General features: G+C 40.6%; 1 protein-coding gene across 3 annotated transcripts in view; it reads left to right on the forward strand.

The window, feature by feature from the left end:
- The window catches only part of fnbp1b (formin binding protein 1b), a 69684-nt gene that overhangs the window by 21179 nt on the left and 30491 nt on the right, over nucleotides 1–18014 (forward strand). For 2 of the 3 annotated variants that reach the window (XM_073477691.1, XM_073477692.1), the window contains exons 1-5: nucleotides 496–537; nucleotides 1821–1936; nucleotides 6876–6932; nucleotides 7264–7411; nucleotides 15613–15675. In XM_073477691.1, coding sequence (XP_073333792.1) covers nucleotides 496–537; nucleotides 1821–1936; nucleotides 6876–6932; nucleotides 7264–7411; nucleotides 15613–15675 — 426 coding nt within the window. Of the gene's footprint in view, nucleotides 1–495; nucleotides 538–1820; nucleotides 1937–6875; nucleotides 6933–7263; nucleotides 7412–15612; nucleotides 15676–18014 lie in introns of those variants that run through there. The other variant, XM_073477693.1, reaches the window with a different exon arrangement.

The following is an 18014-nucleotide window of genomic DNA, read 5'->3' on the forward strand; positions in this document are numbered from 1 at the left end:
AAATTACAATTTTTGGGTGGTTTTATCTTGTCAATTCTTCTGTTGAGTGGCTCGTTGATGAGTGATTGGCCATTGAAACTGACAAACAATGCAGACTGGAAAGTCCCCTCACACTCAAAGTACTCTCTATTGTTGTCCTTGAGTGCTTCAATTGGGAGTTGTTTAATTTGCGAATGCTGCTTCAAAGGTGTTCGAGAGATTTTATCACTCTTCATACGACATGATCCAACTTCAATAATAAAGCTTCAATAGTGTATTGTCTGGTTGTCTGTCGGCTGTACTTTCAAATGCCTCAAAGCGCTACAAGACTGTAGGCTCTTAGTCTCAAACTTTTCATCACCACAACCGCTTCCTGTGATATATAAATGATTTTTGTGCAGAGCTGCTTTGAGCACTCATTGAGTACTCATTTCTCGGAGGATCAGATGAACTTCCTCGAGCTGATGCTTCACATGCTTAGAGGAACTATTAGCTGGACTAAGGAAGACTACAGACATGGTAGAGGAGAGGATGGGGGACTGTTGGAGCCACACCAAGGTTGTTTCTTTTTCGGTTTATCTTTAAAATGACACCCACGCTGTAAGAAGTTGTCCGGAAGTAGCCATGTGACCGTCAATAGTTATCAGCTGTGTGTGTGTGTGTGTTTGCTCTTCCTCTGAATTTCAAGACGTGACTTCAGCCAACTTGAGGCTCATTTTTTCCTCACAAGTCAGGAACAAATCATGAATAATGAGTTCAGCTGCAACAGCTGTGTTTGGTTATCAGTAGTGCAGGCTGTTTTTACTATGAGCTGCACTCACCCTCTGTGATAGACCTCACTTTAAGATGAAATTAGCTTACAATGATTGCATCTTGAAGGGGACAGTATCAGTTGTAGGCTGGCGGTGCCACCTTTGAAGGTCAATTGAGGTGGTGGGAGTAGGTCAGTTGCTTTTGTGTGATCAGTGGCTGAAAATAACTACATTGACTGACACATATATGCCTGATTGCTTTGATTGAAGGGAGGCAGATGTACAATATTCCTGCAACGAATGAGGCGAAGTATAAGTTAAATTTAAAGAAGACAATTTTTATGATTTGTAAGAATCTGTTTCTCAAATACTGAGATGGATACTTGGTAATATATGATATAAATTTGATCTACACTGGCATTACATTTTAATTCAGGGTTTTCAGGTTTCAGGTCCTACAATACTTGAAATATAATGTGCTCATCAGGTTGATTTAATCTTTCATTATCTTTTGACTTCCCCTCCTGTTTTCTGTATACTTGATAGATAGCTATTTCCCTTGCATTTGAATGATTTAATCAGTACTAGTGTTGTCACGATACTGGATTCTTGTTGTAAACTGTTGCTGCTGTTAGCTAGTTAGCTTAGTTAGCTCATGCATCTATTGGTTGGGACAGTGAGCTTGGAGTACCAGGTGTTTATGCCTCTACCATGGGAACTTTGGACCAGGATACATAGACCCCATAACATTAAAACTGTGATTCCTTCACATTCATATAGATTTAGGTTTTTTTGTGTGTTTTAAACTAAACTAGTAACATATTGCACCTTAAAAAAATCGTAAAATTACATTTAAAAAAAAATCTGCGATGTTAAGACTAGTCTTGCATTACACTGGCGGAAATCCTGATGTGTTTGTGTGTCAACTCACTGTCGGAGAGAAGAGACAATGAGAGAGTGCAGCTATCACTGGTGTATCAATAATGTAGAACATGAGTACTGAAACTGTGTCAAACATTTAGAATCGATTTATATTGAGAATCGATATTTTTGACAACACTAATCGATACGTCCTCTTCTTTCTTGCAGGATCAGTTTGACAACTTGGAGAAGCATACACAGTGGGGGATCGAGTATCTGGAGAAGTACACCAAATTTGTCAAGGAGAGGTCAGAGATTGAAACCAACTATGCAAAACAAATTAGGTGAGTACTGAAGCCGACGCATGATCCTTATTTGGGGTTGCTGGGCTGTAATTGGGGTGACAATTTCCATCAAGATGGCTTCGATAAAGAAACCCCCCTTCCCTTCAACGGCAGGATTTGACCTACTAAAGTGTCCTTGAAACAAGAGACTGGATCCTTATAGGCTCGTTGTGTAGCTGACCGTGACCTCTGACCTCCCTGTGGAAGGGGAAACAGAAATGAGAATTCCCATATGGGGACCTGTACATTAGTGTTACATTAATTACCATCGTATTTTCATAGGAATGGTCCGCTTCAGGCAGGCGTAATGGCTTAATGCAAGTGTAGAGCTAAATCAACAGACCTGAAGAGCATGTCTCCATCTTTCTCTTTTTTTTTTAATCTGAAAAGAGTCTCTCTGTCTGCCTCCCTCTCTCTCCCTCGTGCATAAACGCTGTCCGTTGTTGTTGCTAGCTTCTGCTTCAGGCAAGAGGAAGTCAGGTTGTGGGGGGATGGGGTGGAGCTTGTGTTTCCATAGAGACTCGTAGGTATCAGCATTATCAACCCCACGTCTGACCCAGATTTTTTTTTTTTCTTTTTTTCTTCCAACCACAAGTGCAGGCCCCGCCCCCCTCTGATTCTCCCCACACAAACTCTGTTTTGGTGCAGTCACTGATTTTCAAAGGCAGTGATGGGAGCATGAGCAGCCTTGCGTGGCGAGGATGCATCTCCTAAAGCCCCCCCTTCATCCCAACACAGTAGGAGATACCCCCACAAATCCACAATCCTCATCTTTAAAGAGGCCTGGCAATATGGCTAATGCTCTAAGTATTGACCCCAACCCCCCATTTCATATTGACTAGCCAATACCAATCCAGTATTCAGATTGCAACCCCCGGTAACAGATCCTCTACAGACCGTACCACTCCTCTTTTTTAGACTTAAGTCAGCTTGAGATAATAGGACTAGTAGTCTGTGTTTACATGCGAGCATTAACCTTACAGCATATCCCTGCACCCATGAAGTTTTTGCACTTAAAGTCAGATGCATATAAGATAGGACTCTTATTGTGCGATGAATCAATTAGTCAAAACATTGTTAAAGAATGCCCAAAGTGACGTCTTCATTGCTTCTTTTCTGTACAGTTGAACAGTTGAAAACCCAAAGACTATTATGATAAAGAAAATCCATAAATCCTCACATTTAAGAAGGTATAACCAGCAAAAGTTTGAGATTTTTCAGGGCCCCAGGGTGCAACTGTTTTGGTCAAGCATGCCCCCAAAAACCTGTCAAGTGCTACCCAAACATTTTCATTGGTCGCACTGGTGTGCCTGAACTTAGAGTTTGCGTTGCATGTGCTGTGATTTAAATGGAGAAAAAAACTTTTATATGTACCTTTAGTCCTGATTCTTAATTTAGTCCAAAATACATTGCTTTAAAGCCAAATTTCAACAGTGGTTTTTACAAATATTGTGGCCCAAAAACATATGCACCCACAGATTTGAACACATACAGTGTATCCCGTAATAATAACTCAATTAGTCAGCATCTGTCTACAATATGTTTGACAAAAGAAGGGGTGGGGTAGACTCATCTCGCAGCGGCAGGTTGGCTTTCATAGAACTTCCAGCTCCACAGATGGTGCGGATGTTTTCAGTCAGTGTGCTTACACAGAGGGCCTGCTGTCAAACTGGGCCTGTTATCTAGTAGGACACACACAAACACACACACACACAAATGCACGCATGTACATGCACCATGACACACTTGTCAGAAAAGGACTGAAATGAGGAAATTAGGATGCAGAGACAGCATTGTGTGAGTCATAGGGTTTTCCTGTGTTCTCCACACACTGTGCCTCTTGTGTCTTGTGTCGTGGTGCTACTTAAACATACCTCAGGACTAATTAGCCATTGTAATCAACTTAGCTCATGAAATCAGGTTTAATCTAACGGGCACGCGCAAACCTAAAAAAACGCAGCGCTGTTAGATCCAATAAAGTAATTGCATTGACCCCTGTGAAGTAGTCCTTGTATTTCCTTGTTGTTGGGGAGATTTTTCCTTCTGTTCTTATGTTTCCTAACAGAGGTAAGAGGCCTTTTCACTGCAGACATTCTGACATGTGTTAACAAGTTTGGTGTATTTATAGACATTCCATATAACTGTGCAGATTTCACAGCTCTGGTTTTGCTTACTGGTATGGCTCACTGAGACATTAAAGGTCATGAAATTTATAGCCGATTATCGGTTAGTTAATTGACAGAAGTATAATCAACTATTTTCAACGAAAGGTTAAAGCCGTTTCTCTCGCAAAAATGCTACGCATTTCCTGCATCCAACTTCTCAATTGTGAGGATTTGCTGCTTTTTCTTTGTTTTATGTGAAAGTGAATTAAATATATTCGGGTTTCGGGATGTTGATTGGATCACATTCGGCTCTAAGGGGACATTATTGTGAAAAATCTTAACTTTTCACTATTATTTGACATTTTATAGACCAAATGGTTAATCAAGAATGTATTCAGCAGATCAGTCATGTTAGTTTTGTCAGTTTGAGCTCTGTGCTATCCCTGCTATAACAAGTCAAAAAGCTATTAAGACAGATAGGGGATGAAGATGATGTCTATGTATTGTATTACAGACATATCTTCTGAAGTAAGCATGCTAACCAGCTAGCACCTGCCCGTCCCAGTCAGGTTTCTGTGCTAGTGGTGTAAACACCAGTACTTCCCTGGTACCCGAGTTTCCAGTCCGTACCAGTAACTGCACAGCTAACTGAGCTAACCAGCTAACAGCAGCTATAGTTAGCAGCAGTTAGCAGTTGGCATGCAGCTAACTCTAGCTCACGTTGCATTACTTACAATTTGTTAAGTAATGCGTCCAATTAGCCTAGCCATCTTGTTGGCTACATCACTGTATTGGTTTGTTCACGTAGCCTGGATTGACTGGTCTATGAAGTAAGGTAAAGTTTGGAAACAGAAGAAAGGGGACATTAAATACCACAACCTCTACTATTCCCTCACTAAAAAGTAGATTGTGGACACTATCAAGATCAATCCCTATCTAAAAACGTTAGATCATCCACCCAAACTGACAGAAATGGGTCAGTCAGAGTTGTAGTAAAATTATTGATCACCAAGTGTGTAAGTGAGGTTAAAGAGTTATTACACAGTAGCAGATACAGTAAGTCTGCTAAACTAAATCAAATAGCCTACATTCCTCACCAATTGAATGTCATCTATGCCTATTACAATACTTTGTACCATTTCTATCACCCTGCCAACCACACACTGCACTAATCCATGAATAATCCTCTTCCACTGCATTGGTGTAAACATGCACAATGCTTCAGTCTAGTCATCGTAGGGCAATGCATTAATGCCTCCCCCTCCTCCTCCCCCAAATTCCAGTCTGGCATAATCCATAACACAGTGGGAATAAAGTCCTGCTAACAAAAGAGAGACTGGGTGAGGGTGAAAAAGCGTCTGTCTTTACTGTGGTTACAGTGTCAAGCAGTATGCAGCAGTCATGCACTCATGTGGGATCATCTAGCACCCAGACACACAAACATACAGCCAACAGTGCTTGTTTAATCCTCCTAATTAAGCGCTCACTGCTACCCTAATTTTGCCAAGTTTGTCAAACATGTTATTGAGGGTGAGCGGACAAATACAATCTGACACATGACATCTGGCTGTGAGTGAATGAGAGAGTTAGCGGGAAGCGGCGCTATACTTAGAGATGAGGTGAGAATGACAGGCAGAGAGATAGACAGATAGATCTGCCTAGCAACAGCGCAAACACCACCAGGGAGGAGAGGTGTGGGGGATGTTGGCAGGGTGAGCTGGATGGAGCGCTGACACACATTACATGTAGTTATTTTTTTTTTTACATGTGCATTATTTATTTCAGCAGGAATTTTGTATGACCCTTTTACATCATGTACAAGCGAAGGCATTCAGATTTCGTCAGTGAATACAGTGCTGTAATCTCACAGCAAGGGAAGTGACCACGGCCGACTGTTAGCAGCTCTTTCAAAGCAATTTACATTGATTCAAAATTAGAGCTGCAGCCATTAATTGTGAATATGTTCTGGTTTCTCTCCTCCTCTATGAAAGTAAACTGAATACCTTCGGGTTGTGGACAAAACAAGACATTTGAGGATGTCATCTTTAGCTTTTGAAAACACTGATTGACATATTTCAAGTCGCAATATGACTTTTTGACCATATCATGCAGCCCTAGTGAAGCCTGTGTTGTTTGTTTCTGCCTTTTTTGTCTTCTTGCACCACTTGGTTGCTTTTCACATAACAACAGAGCTCTTTAATTAGTCAAAGGATCCTGAAGGCATAAGTACACAATGTGCACCCAAATCCATCAAATATAGTGCATGTTATTATGTCCTGTTGACAGAGAAGAGATCAAAGAGAGCATCAGCACAATTGGGCCGGGAGTGTGTCGGTGTCACGATGAGACAAACGTGACATGATGTATCGTAGCCTGTCAAGCAACACGACAGAAGCTAGGTTGAGAGAAGGACATTGAATGACTGTCATAAGGATAATAGTACGCATTCACCAACAGCGAGTGACATCTTTCATCCCTACACATTACATTTTTGCCTCTCCTCTTCACACTGCACTCATCTTGTGCCACTAACATGCACCCAGAGTCAAAACAAGGGCAAAGGCTGCATTAGAAAAGCATGCTTGTTTCTGGTGACTGGTTCTGCATGCATACTCCTGGGGGCGATGATTTATGACCTGAAGAGAGGAAAGGGGACGTAGGAGCAGAAAGCACTCTCCTGGATTGAATGGTGTACTGGATGATCCTTTGGCAGGTCCATAAGGGCAGCGTCAGGGAAACATAATGGGAATGGTGCACTACCCGTCTGCAGACTGTGCTTTTAAGAAAAATACAGTAAGAAATGTCTGACCAGGCTCAACTCTTTGTCCTCACAGGAATTTATCAAAGAAGTATCAACCCAAGAAGAACTCGCGGGAGGAGGATGAGAGCAAGTAAGTCAATGGATCTTACACACAAATAAATTAAAGGAATATTTTTTTCGAAACATTTTTGGAAAATGCAGGTGAAGGTTTTAATTTTCTGGGGAAGAAAACATCATTTTGGATTACTTTGAATTGGTTAGACAAGGCCAGGCTACCTGCTTCCTTTATGCTAAGCTAAGCCAACCAGATGCTAGCTTTAGCCTTGTATTTTACAGTCAAACTATTCCTCCACAGATCTGTTCCAAACCAAATCCAAACCATTACTGCTATTTCTGAACCAAATGACCACTTTGGCCACTACACCATCTTTCCTCTGACATCACTTCCTGTGTCGCCCCAGGTACACCTTCTGTCGAGCCTTCCTGACGACACTTAATGAGTTAAACGACTACGCGGGTCAACACGAGGTCATAGCAGAGAACCTGACATCTCAGATCATCGCCGAGCTTACACGCTACCTGCAGGAGCTCAAGACGGAAAGAAAATCGGTGAGTCACTTGTGCTCTTTCCATAGCCGCTGTTTGTTTTCTAGGTCTTTATCTGCATTTTGTCCACAACATCTTGTGATTCTCCCCATTTCTGTCCTTTAAAATCAAACATATACTTTAGACATGGATTCTGTAAAGGAAAACAGAAACACTGGCTGACAAGAAATTAAGCAGCGAGTTTCCTCTGCATCCTCTATTCTGCAAGAGCTGAGGTCATCGCTGGGTAAATATAGATACACCCAAAGGCTCGCCAGAAGTGCAAAACGTGACTGAATGAGTCCTTTTTATGGAACAAAGTCGTACTCTCTCTATCATTACAGGCCTATTTCTCTCTTTTAAACCAACTTACAATAGATTGGTCCACCACACACTATTCTTAAACGTTGAAGTCACTTTCTTCCTTGCAGTTATAAGTGATTTGGAAGAGCGGGTGAACCTGCAGCGCATGATTCACGGATAACAGTGAATCAAGCCCATTAAATCCATAAAGCAGGGAGAAAACTACCCAGCTGGAAAAAAAAGTACGTTCTAAAAAAGTCTGTCATGGTGTCACGGAAGTCCAGCTGAGGGAACTGGAGTGGAAAACCAAAACCAGAGGGCTGCTCAAAGGCACGGTGACCTTTTTTAGAGTATATTTTCATGTGCACACAATCCGTGTTGCTGCACTGGCTGCTAAATACAGGAAGCCCTAGGTCACATTTTTAGTTATCAGTTTTGATTTTCAGCTCGGTTTTTTGTTGCAAAAAACCCAGAGAGAGTAAGGGGATTTCCAACCGTATGAAGGGGAATTATCTATCCCCCCTAGGCCTGTTTTGCTCTTTTAGCTTGTCATAGCATCTGGGTCTCTAGTGTCCAGATAGAGGGTCCGTGGACAGACCCAGAGGCTGCAGGATGTCACTCTGACATCCCTCTTCCTCTTCATTTCGCTGCACTTTTTCCCTGCTTTTCCTCCATTTAAATCTCTTGTCTTACTATCTCCCCATAGTGTCTCATTCACAACCTTTGCACCCACAGTTTCTCAGCGTCTTTTTTTGTAGCTGATATCATGAATAGTTTGTCATGTGTCTTCCTCTCTTGACTAAACAACAGTGTTTCTTCAGTAAGCCAGTGCGGGGGGTTTCCCTTCGTAGCATGACCGTATAATTTACAGTGTCTTTACAGAACAGAGAATCGTTTCTTTTTAAAGACATTGAACAAATAGTTTCTTAGTCGCATTCAGTGTCCTCATAGGGTAAATGTAGTCCATTGAGTTTATTTATTTATCTCTAAGACACAGTCATGTCCTCCACACTCTCACGAATGATGGAGAATGCCACTCTTTGAGATGTTCAAGTGTTGAAAAGGCACAGTTACAAAGAAAAGACTGGCCTCTGCTTCTAAAATAACTTTCACAGTTTTATAGCAAGCCTGTAAAAAGAGAGTAATATTCTCAAAGGTGTCTCATGACTTCCCCGGCTTCCTGTCATTCTTTCCTCTGCTTCCATTCCCATGAATTTTTCAGCACCACTCAGTGCTCTTTCTGTTGCAGCTTTTTTGATTTGTGTCTACGTCAGACAAAGCTGCACAGGCAGATCCAGACAGTGGGATTAGAGTAGGGTCAGGGCCTGCCCCTCCTGGGTTTATAGGGAGCTTATTGGACAGGTAGAATCAAAACTACAAATCAGAGGGAGAAAAAAAAAACTTAATTAGTTTCTCACGTGGGGTTGTTTTGTAACTCTCCTCCACCTCCCTTTTGCTGTTTCCCTGAGCGGACCTCTCACTAAGCTCAGCTTGGGGTGGCAAAGGAGGTGAGGCCAAGAATGTTGTCCGAAGGGATTTTTTTTTTTAGCACAGAACCAGGTTTTTATACACCTCAGACCACTCGATGCAATGTGTCATGCATACGTAATTAAATCATTAGATGTAGAAAGAAAAAATAGAGATGCACCGATTGAAAGTAAGCCGATTCTGACTTTTTAAAAGTCTGACCTGCTGTTTCAGATTTTGGCCGATTTCGATTTTCTTTCTTTTGAAGAACTACACTGTAAATTCTAAAAGTTGACTTTTTTTGACTGGCCAGTTGATTGGTGCATCTCTAATCAAAATATGTCATGACCTCAATAACATACTACTGCTTGTTTATAGCATAATAGTATAATAGGCAATGATGAAGAGCAAGCAGGGTTAATATGGGATGAAGAGCCTAAGTCTCACTGGACTGAGATTATGCTGAGGAATCATAATAAGGTGTTCGGTCAGCATAGTGCTGATCACAGGGCTTAGGTATCCTCTCTAATAAGACCCTTAAACACTCAGACCTCCAGAAGCTGCTCATTCACTCCAACACTTTCATGTCACTATACTATATTTACTGCATACATCAACTGGAGTTGCTGTGGGAGTCCACTTGAGGGTTAGTTCAGTGCGTGCTCTTTTCAATCCACTTGCAGCCACAGCCAAGCACATAATTATATCTTTTGGTGTTGGGAGAAGTCCTATCTGTCTTATCCTGCTGCGATGTGACAGGTTCAACCAGCTATAATAAAAAGAAAGAAAAAAATACATCTTATTCAGTTGGCAGTGCCCGGAAAATAAGCATTGCATTTAGCGCAAAATTCAGCTGAAAACCATAATGCACTGTAAAACATCTTAAGGTGGGTTTGGCAGCGGATAGTGCCCTCGTTTATCTCTCAGAGGCAGAGCGGCCCAAGTCTAACGCTGTAAGAACAATGTGTCTCCCTGGAGTGGCCTCGCATGCCTTCTTGTGTCGAGTGGAAAGACAAAGCAGGGAGGGAGAATTGATCTTCCCACCATCAGCACATGCACATCTCACTCCAGAATGCAATATCACCCCGTTTGAACTGCCGCCTAATGGTTTAAACATGAGCAGAGTTGTCTCAGCAGAGCCTTCATGAGTTTTAATCATCTCTAGATCTTGTATGACTTGTGGCTGTTCCTAGTACCTAATGATTATATGTGTGTTGACATCTGTACATGACTGCAGGTGCACATTCCTACGAACCGAGTCACCTCAATGAATGACTAACAGATCAGCTCGTGTGCACTCACAGATGAACATGTGCACCTCTTCACACGAGTAAACTCAAATGCAGTGCTTAAGTTTTCGTCTCTCTTTTGTCTGTCAGACAGCAGAAGGTGTTGGTTGATTTCCACCTCGTGTTTGCTTTGCTTTAAACGTATTACACAGTTTCTGAATGTATAATGTGCAGTACATGAATGTATACATGAAGGGAAGAGCTTGAGTCACACAGGGCGTTTGTTGCACTTAGCCCCATCAGAGCATGTCGGACACTTGCACTGGAAAATAGAGAGGCAGATTAAGGCTGGGTAATATACTCATATTAAATGGTTATCGTGATATGAGACAATATATTATCTTAGATTTTGGACATCATTACATCGTCATCTTCCATAACTGTTGTCTTTTCTGTTCTTTTATTTCTATTAGTTCTAATACTTGCCTTTACCCACTTAGTCGTTATATTCATATTTATGTTTATCTTAAAAATATTGCAATATTATATAGTTAGTTTTCTTCATTATCCTTTCAGAAGTTCTTTAGATAAAAGATAAAGAATAAAAATATGCAAAAATGCAAGCAACACACACCTTAGATCCAAAGGATTTGTTTGACAGAGCTATATTGGAAGATAATCTTGTGGAAGGATCTCTGGGCACAGGTGGTATCATGGTTACAATTCATATTCACCAAAGCGAGAGTGTGATACATCACTGAGGATCGCCAGTCCTTGTCCTTCATCTCACAAAGCAGTGTCATACTGTATTGTTGTTGCAGTCTTGCCAGACATATTACCAGTCTCACTGAGACTGTCCTCGTTAACTACAGACAGTCGAAATTCCAGGCAATGAAGCATGAAGTTAAAATACCTTAGACCATATCGCCCAGCCCTTAGGCAGACAACATAGACAGTAGACAGATAGCCAATGTAGTTCATGCTTGAGACACCATAATAAACAACAGTGAAAGCTGTATTGTTTGTGTGTGTCTATGCAGAGTATTGATAAAATTAGGGCTGGGCAATGTGGCCTTAAAATAATATCACAATAAACGATATATATCTTAATATAAGCACTTCATAAATGCTGGGACTAGGCAACAAAATCAAATGTCATGATATTTTTGACCATTTTGATTATTGCGATTATATTGTGGAGAAGACTATTACAACTTTCACACCAGGGGTGTTAGGACAAGAAAAAGCTGCAATAACAGTTAACTGTTAGCTAGTTGGTGTGTGACTGCTACTCATTGATTTACTACTGTGTTGCAAACTCATGTTGAAACAACAGACATTTATGGTGACATAGACTCTCTCTCCACCTCCCTACATTTGTATAACAAATGTTATTCATTTGTCAAAAAACAGACAAAACACACAATAAACTAATTTAAGATTGATTTAACTTAGAACTTTTCTTCTTCTTTTTTGTTTTTAAATTATCGTATCGTAACAGCCCTAATTAACACAATGTGGGTTTTGACAAATAATCATCAGTAATGTGGATATAATGACTGGAACAAGTAGGACAGTCTGGTAAGTTTAGAAAATTACATCACTGGACAGTAATGCAGCCTTTAAAACCAACCAGAAAAAGACAACATATTACAATGTAACATATCCAGAATCTAAGACGATATATAGTCTCATATCACGCTAACAATATATAGCCCCTATATTGCCCAGCCCTAATTGAAACCTGTCTAAACATGAGGTTCTGTTTAAAGTCTTACGGTCACTGGAGGGGGTCTGGTGGTCTGTGTTGTACCAGGAGCTGCATAAGAGCAGGGACTAGCATGAGGAATTAAGTCACAGCACAGAGTGCTGTCCTGCTTTGTGTTATTAAGTAAATATTAAATCTGCTGCGTCTGAGCTAATGTGCTTGGATGGATAATGATCATATTTTCCAATCCCACTTTTATTACAGTTAATATATTGATGTAGTTAAAGCTTGGACGGTTTCTCGGTGTGTTAAGTCCAGCTTTTTTTCCGCTGTCACTGAATCTTGTAAATGCCTGGGTAACTGAGAGTGGCAGCTTTAGGTCACCAACCTGTTGATGCAACCCCAGATGTCCCTGACAGTGCCAGCAGTCTCATGCTGTTACCGAGAGGGATGTGTGGGAGAAAGAAAAGACGGGGTGTGTCTGTCTACTCTTCGCCAGGCCGAGTGTATCTCTGCAGTCTTTGTATCTAAACCCTGCAGAACATCTGCCTACATGGCTGCAGCATCAATACCTGCATCACAGATGGCTGGAAACAGTGATGCACTTCTTTTTATCATGTTTGAAAGTGACTGAGCTCATTCATCTTCCAGCAGGGTCTTGTGAAAATGGCGGAGCTGTTTGGGAGAATGTGTCAGCGCAGTTTGTTTATCTGCATGGTGATAGAAGATCTGTTGATGCAGAACGCATGAGATGCTGGATATTTTTCAGATATGTTGTTATGGAGACAAATATTTGGTCGAAAGCATTCTCCACAGTAACAATGATGTCACAGTCTGGTGCTGCATGTTGAGAAAAGGCTTTATGGCATCCTCACTGTATCTTATCATCATTTATCAAGACATATTTTCATTGCTGTTGTCAAACAGGAATTTGAAGGTCAAGGTCTTCACAGCAGTTGGAAAAAGAAAATTCTTGATTATAAAGTCCGTTGGCTCGTCAGGACTTCTTCCACATTGTCCCATTCTCTTTTTGAGCTTGAATACTTCCCCCGAAACACTGGAGCGCTTCCTCATTCTGCTCAGCTTCCCTCGAAACCTTTGGAAATGAGAAGTGTGAGTGCCTGAGGTAAACCAGAGCACATTCTCACTAACTGCTCTCATGTTCAGCTTTATGCAGGTGAGATTAACCTTCCAGGCTTCTTAATTTCACATCTCTTGCCTGTGTTGGAGTTTGCCCAGAGAATACTGAGGACTTCCTTGTGCCTTTCCAAAGAGCTGAAACGCAAGTGCAAGCAACAGCTTTCTGTTCTTTGTAACGGCCTGTGTCCGTTATTGAATGGCAGCATCGATATTCAGCTCAGCTACTGACCCTCGCTTCCGCAGTCTGTGTAACCAGGGGATACCTCATTGACAGTCAAGTCTTGGAGTCATTTTCTTTTCGAGTTATTTAGCAGATAAACGTGACGGCAGGCAATGAAGGGATTATTTGCATGTTTTATGAGTAATCACAGTCTAATTTTCAAACAACAAAGGATTAAAAGTGGTGCTCTATGTTTCCAGGGAAGTTGGCTGCGATCCATACAGAGAGCTATGCCTCAGGGCCAAGTGCTGTAGTCCCCCGGAGCGAGATAGGCCGAGCCAGGCCTTTATAAAAACACACAGCGTATGTGCAGTGTGAGTTCAGACCAGCAGCTGCCACCTAGCCTTGTCTGATGTGCCACACTTGACAGTGCCAAAATCCATTGTGACCTGTCTGTCTCCCCATAGATTACAATATCTGGCTCCTCAGTGTTTGTTTTATCTCTTGGTTTGTTCCTGTGAGCTTCTCATCTCATGTCCAACCCTTGTTCTTACTTTAACCGTTCGTCTTTTGCTGTTTCTTATTCTACTTTCTCATCTAAGAGTTGTAACTGTCATGTTACTGGTATTTTATATCCTGTTTGCTCAGGGGCAGGTCAGTAACAACCCTATCAAACAATACTGTCAGTACAATGGTTACAACAGTCACAACATGTGTTATTTATTCAACAAAAGAGCTAAATGCTTACAATTACAATGTTAACATGTTGATGTCAAACATATATTGTTTACAATGCTTATCATCCATCTTATTTTAGTGTGCTTACATGCTAACATATGCTAATTTGCACTAAAACAAAGTGCAGTTGAGGTGACGGGATTTGCTTTGCATGCGTTTGGTCATAAATCAATGCCAATACTATTTCTATTGTTATTCTGTTAGGCACTGGATTTTACATTTAAAAATGAACTAACTATCAACAGAGTGTGAAGAAACAACAGCATTAGCATTATATCAAAGACGTCTATGTACTGTGTTGCAGAGATAACTGTTGAGCATGCTAACCAGCTAGTCCCTATCCACTTTGTACCTCAAGAGGTGACAGTCCGATAGTGAACAACACCAACACTCACCCCTGCTCCGAGCTCCCAGTCCGAACAGAGTCAGCTAATATGACCGCTAGCTGTACGGTTAACTGAGCTTACTAGTTAATTGCAGCTATCTCAGCAGCAGTTAGCGGAGTATGAATTTGACAGGTGGCTGATTCTTACATATTGCACCTTTTAAGAAGGTTGAATCAGCAAATGTTTGACATTTTTGTTTGAAAACTAACTGGAACGATTAATCAATTATCAAACAGCTGACGGCTCATTTTCTTTCTTTCTTTTATACTGCGTTATTTGTTAAATCATTATATTAGAGATGACGTTGAGATTTGCTTTAAATAGATAATATTGAGTGTCTTCCTACTGACAACTGGTTCATTGTCTTTTAGACTAAATACAGTTTCCTTGTATCGAGTCTCTTCTGTGTTGATTTTCCTTGTTAAAGAATTATGCAGATTCAACTCACTCTCACTCTCTTAGGACTTTTTTCTGCAACACAAACCTTGCCGTTGGCACCATGACATGTGACTTTGCCACTTAATAAAAGCAGCGTCTGTTCGGCTTCACCACACAGTTATTGGTCCCTTGGTTGTCATTGTTACTTGATCTGCAGCATGTTTGACCTTCTTTTATTTCCCTGGAATCTCTACTTAGTATAAAGCCTTCATTCAGTTGCTTTTTAGTATTGATGTTGAATGAATGTTGAAATTGTAACACTTTTTCTTTGGAGCTGTTAAACACAATGTTGGTGCACCTGTGTTGAACTGGTGGGCTGTGATCTGGTTGATCTTTAATCAAATAGACTTACAGCCATTTGCTCCAGCATGTATAAATCTCTGAGAGTTAAGCCTGTGCTCGTAATGTTTAATGTAGCTACTGTATAGTGTCTATTTGAATGTGCCCTACTTTCTCAGTTCACATTAATACTGTCACAGTGTGAGTAATATTCATAGTATTTAATGGTTTGGTTGAGACCCTCATTCCAGCTGCTTCTAATTTATTATCCTGACTATGTCAAGGTCAGGTTCACCTACTTTTAAATCCCCTAAGCTTGTGAATAGTCTGGTAATATTTCTAACGTTTTTTTTTTCTTTCCCCTACTCCTCTGGCAGCACTTCCATGATGGACGTAAGGCACAGCAGCACATCGAGAGCTCGTGGAAACAGCTGGAATCGGTAAGTGACCCCATCACTGTGCAGTACCAGTTGCCATTGGTCACAGTTTTGGCTCAAGTGAGACAAAACTAGAACATAATACCTCATGTCATAACCAATTATCTCATGACTTAGTTTTACAGTTCACTTTATCACTAAAACGCCACAGCAACTTTATTTTTACTGTTGTTATTTATTATTATAGTGTTATTTATAACAGTACAGCGATTAGATTAGATTACATTTTTGAATATGTTGACATTAGCTGGAGAAATTTGTTTACCTCAATAAATTCAGATCCATCTTACAGGGGGTTGAGACAACAAGTAAATATCAAATATCAGTTGATATATGTTCACTCTAAATCAATAGATAAACTTCCAATTTTAAGAAATACTAAAAAATACTGACGCAAAGTATTTAGAAATAATATAAAATTGTGACTACAGTTAGGGTTTGATAGCATATCTAAAACAAATCTGAATCCTTTCGAGTCCCTCATTTAATTCAATTAGGTTTTATTATCGTTTTTATTTGCAACTCAAAGTTTCTAATTAGATCTGTAATCAGTTTTTGTTGGCCCTTACCCTAGCCCAGAAGCCAGAAACTGTCTTTTGGTGAGCTACTTTCTCCGATTCCGATGATGAAATTTAGATAGAGGAAGTGAAAAGCAGAATGGACGAGATAGAGGAAAGTTTGTTGTTGTTGCTACGTGTTGCTGTATAATTACAGGGGTACAAACTCCAGCAAAGGAAAGAGAAAAACATTAACTTTTATGTTACAAAGTGAGGAAATAGTTCGCTAGTAGCCAACAGCAAAGGTTTGGGCAACCGTCAATGACGCAAACCATAGGCATTTGTGGAGTCTGTGCAGTTTGCATTTTTAAAAACTTTTTAAAAAAACTTTTACATAAAAGTTTGACTGTGATACTCTTGGATGGCCTTTGATGAACAGAGTTCAATCAACCGCCACTTTTTTTTAATCCTTTTGCAGCTGCAAAACCACAGTTCACTTGCTGTTTTAGAGTGTCGTTACAGAGCTATGTTCTTTTAACACACACACAATGTTTGGCTGAGAACAGATACAGGTCATTGTCAAGTCAGCAACAGTCAGTGCCGGCTGAAGATGAGAAGCTTGCTAACGTTGCCTGAATGCTTTCTATTTTGCTATTTGCTGATACAAAAGATGAATGAGAAGTCAAAAGTTTGATAAGAGATATCGGGATTGCAGGTATTTTGTTGTTATTTTTCATCATTTTATCCAAACCTAACCATCGTCATGACATAAAATGCAGTATACACAAAAATACAGTAACTTGATTTTAGCTATAGTCTTCAAGTTGCTGTTGGTGTATATTAAATCACACATCAAGGTCTACCATTGCAGAATAAAGGTAAAAACATCTATGTGAAACTGTGCACTGATTGTCTTTTGACCTTAAGTGCTTAAGGCCTTACAAACAGTCATTAAAATCAACACCACAATAAACACAAGCACATGCTGCAACACTTAAAGGGGGAGCCATGTGACTATTGAATATATCATCAGCGAGAGCACATACAGGAGGTGGCAAACAATGCGCCTTTAACTGGAGAGGAAAACATCAACAGTGGGCCGGTCACAGAGCCCTGAGGGACCTCCTGTTCAATCTTTACCGGAAACAAACAATGTACTTTTTATTTTGCTCGAAATGGAAACAGGGCAGTGTTTTAAGTACAGGAAGAATATAGAGGAACGCCTTTTTATGTCTGGATGGAGTTATGAAAGATAAATAATGAGTAAATCTTTTGCATGATTTATGTTATCCTCTCTTTGAGTGGACGGCTAAGAATGTAAAAAATTTGAAGGATCTGATAAGTAGAAGTAGAAACAGAAATACAAAACTAAGTTTCACTTGCACTTCAGCTGTGGATTCTTTTAGTCGTCTATAGCACACGTAGGCCAGACTAACATTAATTTAGAGATAAGAACAGATCCAGGAGTGGTTTGTGTTTTCGTGAAGGAGCTAAAGGAGAGATTGCACAGAACACCACTTCTTATCTCTGCCTGGCCCCTTTGACGGGGGAGAGAAAGAGTGTGAGAGAGAAGCATAACTGCCTTGTCCTCCTCAAACTTCTCTGCGTTCAATGATCCCATTGTGTGTGGGGCAGATAGGCATAGTTCAGAGTGCACGCTGGCCCAACAAACACTGATTGTTCAGCTAGAGGGGTCGAAAGAGGGTTGGATGAATGGTTGTTTTTCTGTACACAAATGGCCACTATGAACATTTGTTTAATCTGCAAACTACAGGCCTCACTGCTGTGTCAGTGACAGACTGACCTCTGTCGCACACAATGCTGTGCCTGAAATCCATATGACGC

Source organism: Pagrus major, chromosome 12, assembly GCF_040436345.1.
Source record: "Pagrus major chromosome 12, Pma_NU_1.0".
In the NCBI taxonomy this organism is placed as follows: domain Eukaryota; kingdom Metazoa; phylum Chordata; class Actinopteri; order Spariformes; family Sparidae; genus Pagrus; species Pagrus major.